Source organism: Squalius cephalus, assembly GCF_949319135.1.
Source record: "Squalius cephalus genome assembly, chromosome: 6".
NCBI lineage: Eukaryota > Metazoa > Chordata > Actinopteri > Cypriniformes > Leuciscidae > Squalius > Squalius cephalus.
The window spans coordinates 48,028,762-48,035,533 of record NC_137127.1 but is presented as its reverse complement, the minus strand read 5'-3'; the positions used below and the strand labels follow the sequence as shown (position 1 = coordinate 48,035,533).

The 6,772-nt window shown below is 43.1% G+C and overlaps 1 protein-coding gene across 1 annotated transcript in view; it reads right to left on the bottom strand.

The window, feature by feature from the left end:
- Positions 1–3,345: 3,345 nt before the first annotated feature.
- The window catches only part of p2ry1 (purinergic receptor P2Y1), a 4,760-nt gene continuing 1,333 nt past the window's right edge, over positions 3,346–6,772 (bottom strand). Inside the window, exon 2 of the mRNA XM_079873396.1 lies at positions 3,346–6,772. This exon is cut by the window's right edge and continues 219 nt beyond it. Coding sequence (XP_079729522.1) covers positions 5,918–6,772 — 855 coding nt within the window. The 3' untranslated portion in view covers positions 3,346–5,917.

Below are 6,772 nucleotides of genomic sequence, written 5' to 3'. Positions count from 1 at the left end.
TCCACTGCACTCTACTGTACTCTGCTGTGCACCACTGTACTCCACTGTACTCAACTGTACACCGCTGTACTCTACTGCACCCTACTGTACTCCGCTGTACACTACTGTACTCCACTGCAATCTACTGTACTCTGCTGTACACCACTGTACTCCACTGTACTCCACTGCACTCTACTGTTCACCACTGTACTCTACTGCACTCTACTGTACTCCACTGCACTCTACTGTACTCTTCTGTACTCCACTGCACTCCACTGCACACTACTGTACTCCACTGTACTCTACTGCGCTCTACTGTACACCACTGAACTCTACTGCACTCTACTGTACTCCACTGCACTCTATTGTACTCCGCTGTACTCTACTGTACACCAATGTACTCCACTGCACTCTACTGCACTCTACTGTACTCCACTGCACACCACTGTACTCTACCTCTACTGTACCCTACTGTACTCTACTCTACCCCTACTGTACTCTACTCTACTGTACTCTACCTCTACTGTACTCTACTGTACACTAATGTACTCTACTGTACTCTACTGCACTCTACTGTACTCCACTGCACACCACTGTACTCTACCTCGACTGTACCCTACTGTACTCTACTCTACCCCTACTGTACTCTATTGTACACCACTGTACTCTACCTCTACTGTACTCTATTGTACACCACTGTACTCTACCTCTACTGTGCTCTATTGTACACCACTGTACTCTACCTCTACTGTACTCTATTGTACACCACTGTACTCTACCTCTACTGTACTGTACACCACTGTACACTACTGTACTCTACCTCTACTCTACTGCACACCACTGTACTCTACCTCGACTGTACTCTACTGTACTCTACTCTACCCCTACTGTACTCTATTGTACACCACTGTACTCTACTGTGCTTTGCCTCTACTGTGCACCACTGTACACTACTGTACTCTACCTCTACTCTACTGTACACCACTGCACACTACTGTACTCTACCTCTACTCTACTGCACACCACTGTACTCTACCTCGACTGTACTCTACTGTACTCTACTCTAACCCTACTGTACTCTATTGTACACCACTGTACTCTACATCTACTGTACTCTACCTCTACTGTACTCTACATCTACTGTACTCTACCTCTACTGTACTCTGCATCTACTGTACTCTACTGTACTCAACTGTACTCTACCTCTACTGTACTCTACCTCTACTGTACTCTACCACTACTGTACTCTACATCTACTGTACTCTACTGTACTCTACATCTACTGTACTCTACTGTACTCTACCTCTACTGTACTCTACCTCTACTGTACTCTACCTCTACTGTACTCTACATCAACTGTACTCTACCTCTACCGTACTCTACATCTACTGTACTCTACTGTACTCTACCTCTACTGTACTCTACCTCTACTGTACTCTACCTCTACTCTACTCTACCTCTACTGTACTCTACCTCTACTGTACTCTACTGTACTCTACCTCTACTGTACTCTACTGTACTCTACATCTACTGTACTCTACCACTACTGTACTCTACATCTACTGTACTCTACATCTACTGTACTCTACCTCTACCGCACTCTACATCTACTGTACTCTACTGTACTCTACCTCTACTGTACTCTACATCTACTGTACTCTACTGTACTCTACCTCTACTGTACTCTACCTCTACTGTACTCTACATCTACTGTACTCTACAAAACAAGCCCAGCTCAGGTGAAAGAAAAACCCCCACAAAAGTAACGTAACGCATTACTATTCTAAAAAAGTAACTAAGTAAAGCAATTAGTTACTTTTTAAGAGAGTAACGCAATATTGTAATGAATTACTTTTCAAAGTAACGTTCCCCAACACACACACACACACACACACACACACACACACACACACGAGCACACACAGGCCTGCATGGCACTGTCTTCCTTCCTGCACACACACACACACACACTCACATGAGCATGCAGAAGCACGTTTGCTCGCTGGTGTGTTAATCCATACAAACTCACACACCTTCATAAAGAACACAGAAGACACAGGCGGCTCACTGTCGGCTGGCATTAATGTTCATTATGGTTGACTAATATAATTCACGAGAACATTTCATCACTCATTCTATGTACACAACTCTAAATAAATACACGAATCAACAACTCATTGTAACAGAAATATCTCAGCTAACAGGGAACATTCTCTAAAAGTTATGATCAAACCTTCCAGTAACGTTAATAGAACGTTCGTTCAAAGTTATCTGGTCTTTAATAACGTTCTCAAAACATTAGCAGTAGCACACAAACATTATTTATACATTGTTCATGGAACATTTTTATCTGAAACGTTGTTGCTACTTGTTTTGGAGAACATTCAAATGTAACATTCCTATAATGTTTGAATGATGAAATGGAACTTTCCCTTAACGTTCACATTTGAATGTTCAATGAACAAATAACAGTTTTATAACTTAATAACATATCTTTTTTTGTTAACATACATTTTTGTTATCTAGTGTCCAGATAAAACTTAACCGAAATATATTTGCTAAATTAGGCGCTCTTCAACACACACACACACACACACACACACACACACACACACACACAATAGGAAATTGTTCCAAAAGTCATGGAAACCCCCTAGTTTTAGGGAGGCCAGGAAACGTATAGATTTGAACACGGCTCATCCAATCAGAGTCAGTGAGGAGCCGGATCTTTGTTCTACACACTCTCAAGCCCAGCCTACGATGTAAGATCCCGGGCCTTTTGCCAGCATCCGTAACCATTCGGCTTTTGTTCCCGCACAAAGAGTGGCTAGGAGAAATCTGGGAGGAAAAGAAAATGCGGCGTTATTTATTCCTCCCTCATTCCCCTTCCCGTCCTGTCCTTTCCTGTGAGGGACAAAGAGTCGAAAAGACGCTTTGGGAAAAGAACAGGGAAAAGAACAAGGAACTGAGCAATGTGATCGCATGATACCTGTCGACTTGAACTCGATGGGTGTGAAGAAACTAAAGAACAACAGGACAGTAGATAAAGAACAAAAACACAGAGCAATGGAGTGAAAAAGCTGAATGAGAGGAATCTGATAGTCTGTGGAATCTGACACTGAAGACTGGAGAAAGTTACAAAGATTGTTACAAAGTTATTCTATTTCAAACAAATGCTGTTTTTTTTTTTACTTTCTATTCGTCAAAGAATTCTGAAAAATAAAATGAATCACGGTTTCTACAGAAATATGAACTGTTTTCAACACTGATAATAATCATAAATGTTTCTTGATAATCAAATCATCATATTATACTGATTTCTGAAGGATCATGTGACACTGAAGACTGGAGTAATGATGCTGAACATTCACAGGAATAAATTACACTTTACTATATATTCACATAGAAAACAGCTGATTTACATTATAATAATATTAATATTTCACTGTTTTTACTGTATTTTTGATCAAATAAATGCAGCCTTGGTGAGCAGAAGAGACTTTTCTTCAAAAAAATTTTTTTTTTTAAATCTTACCGACCCCAGGCAGTGTGTCAGATTTTTAAGCTGCACATTTCACTAAAATGATAATTATCCAAAAGCTGAGAAAAACAATAATACATGAAATAATGCAGTTGTTAAAGGCTATTCTTCCACAGCCATTTTTTTTTTGGTAGACCTGATAATAAAGAGCCATTTACAGACTTTTCATTTACATCACTGTATTTGTTTTAGCTTTAAATACTACAGATCATTAAAGATAAATGCATTATGAACATACAGTATTTGAAACTTGGTTACATGAGTCCCTTACATAGTTCATGGGCTGATATTCTTTTGATCTATGCGGTCACACATCTATACAGTAACAGTAGAATGAATACACATCAATGCACAAGTGCATCTAAGACCATCTGGGATGCTTCAAACAAACTACAGCCACAGGTAGACAATTCACTATTTTAAAATATCTTTAGTGCATCTTAACTATTCGCTGAGAACATAACAGACCACAAGGACTAATATGTGCTGCCGTTCACTCAGAAAAATAAAGGTTTCAAATGGAGTTTTACACAGCGGCAACCTTTCGGTCTCTCTCTTGAATCAACACTGAAGAGATCTAAACTGCAGTTCATCCACTGGCCACTAGAGGCCGGCTGCAGAAGAGACTCAATCCCATGAACCCCCATGTTAAAATCCCCAACTTTACAGCAGAAAAAAACATGTTTACAACATGATGCAAAAAGTGGTTTTGGTCTATATAGCTAATTTTGCCCTTCATGGCGACTGTGAGGGGGTGAATATTTTTATAACTCATCCGTTTAAATTATATTAAGCCTTAAAGTTCTGCATAATTAAGGGTGTGGCCACTTGAGTGACAGGTGGATTGCCGCTGATGTCACTACTAGCCGTTTGTCTGCTGTCTGTTAGCATCACGTCACCTCAGCTAATCCGCCTCGCTGCACATTTTCGCTTATCCGGGAGTGACGCTGCCAAGATGGCGACGGCCGGCTCCGCCCACTTTGGGCTTCAGAAACGCTCTTCAGAAACACTACGGGTGACGTCACACACACTACACACATATTTTTACAGTCTATGGGCCCTATTTTAGCGATCTAATCGCATGGTCTAAAGCGCACAGAGCAAGTACACTTCTGCTAGTTTAACGATGGGAAAAATGGTCAGCGCTCCCGGCACTGGTCTAAAAGGGTCGTCTCTCTCTTATTGAGTAATGAGTGTGTTTTGGGCGTAACGTGAAATAAACCAATCAGAGTCTCGTCTCCCATTCCCTGTTGCGCTTGAGATTCGCTATTTACATGGAGGAATTAGTAAGTGGAAAGACTTCTCTAGCGAGGAAACGGATCTGCTCGTGCGCAAGGTTAAAGCTGTGTGTGTGTGTGTGTGTGTGTGTGTGTGTGTGTGTGTGTAATAAGCAGAGTGTGTGTGTGTGTGTGTGTGTGTGTGTGTGTGTGTGTGTGTGTGATAAGCAGAGTGTGTGTGTGTGTGTAATAAGCAGAGTGTGTGTGTGTGTAATAAGCAGAGTGTGTGTGTGTGTGTGTGTGTGTGTGTGTGTGTGTGTGTGTGTGTAATAAGCAGAGTGTGTGTGTGTGTGTGTGTGTAATAAGCAGAGAGTGTGTGTGTGTGTGTGTGTGTGTAATAAGCAGAGTGTGTGTGTTTGTGTGTGTAATAAGCAGAGTGTGTGTGTGTGTGTGTGTGTGTGTGTGTGTGTGTAATAAGCAGAGTGTGTGTGTGTGTGTGTGTGTGTGTGTGTGTGTGTGTGTGTGTGTAATAAGCAGAGTGTCTGCGCATTGTGGATCCGCCTATAGGCTCATATTACTAATGCGCTCTTTAAATAACAAGAAATATTTATATATACTGCACCACTGACTCCAGACCAGGTCTCAGCTGGTCAACGGCTCAGTCTATTTCAGTTCCTCAAAATAGCAACGCTCCAACAATACTCCTGAACACACACCTGGTTCTCAGGGGCCACAGATGGGCACAAACGCATTTGCTATTTAAACAACGTGGCGCAGGACGTGAAAATGAAAACTGCGTCGGGCTGAAACTAGCTGAACACACTCGCGTCGCCCGAGCCTGGCGCTGCACCGAGTGTGTGATAGAGCCCTGTAGGCTTTACACAGCGATGCCACAGAGGAACCATTTTTACTTTAAACTTTTTTCCATTATAAAGAACCTTTTGATGCCCATAGAGAACCTTTATTTTTAAGAGTGTTCAAGCATCCTCAACTAAAACTTGTTATATCTCCAACATTAGTCGTTACTGTTAAAACATTGTTAGTGATTTGCTCATTCAGTTTCAGTTCCATGGAAAATCACATTAGACATGTTAAAAGCAACACATGAGTAACACTGACCACAGTACACGATGATTTCCAACAGTCTAATTCCCTCGAGTCCGAGGGAAGGAGTTGCGGATCACGACTCCCGTTTCTCCGACAGACTGTTGAGCGCCGTCTCCTCGCTCTTGGACTGGACATCTCCTTTCCTGGAGGATTTTTTGGTGGCTCTGGAAAGCCGTCGTCTGAAGCTGTCTCCGGCTAGCAAGTACAGCACCGGGTCCACACAGCTGTTGAGGCTGGCCAGGCCTCGGGTCACCTGGTAGGTGGCGTACACTCGGTCGTTGAAGCCACACATGTCCGGGCTCTGGAAGTACAGTCTCGCTCGCATGTTCAGGTTCTTCATGACGTGGAAGGGCAGATAGGAGACGGCGAAGACCGTCAGAACGATGATGACTAGGTAAATGGACTTCTTCCTTAGCGGTGCGTTGTCCATGTCGTTGCGAATCAGGGCTTTGACGATCCCTCCGTAACAGCTGAAGATGATGATGAACGGGATGCAGAAACCGAACACCGTCATGCACATGCTATAGACGAAGTACCCGGGCAGCTCGTCTTCAGTCGTGGTGTCGTAGCACGTGGTGAACCCCTTCTTGGGCCCGGTGCGCGAGTAATAGAGAATAGGAGCGATTCCCGCCACGACTATGACCCACACGAGCGCCACGGTGCGCACGGCGTTCTTCTTCTTCAGTCGTCCGAGGGATTTCATAGGATGAACGACGCCGGAGTATCTGTGCACGCTGATGCACGTGAGGAACAAGATGCTCCCGTAGAGATTAACGTGGAATATGAACCTCTGCAGTCGGCATAGCACGTCTCCGAAAATCCAGTCTGTTTTGTTGAAGTAGTAGAAGATGAGGAACGGGAGCGAGAGCACGTAACAGAAATCCGCCAGAGCCAGATTGAACATGTAGACGGAGATGCTGCTCCACGG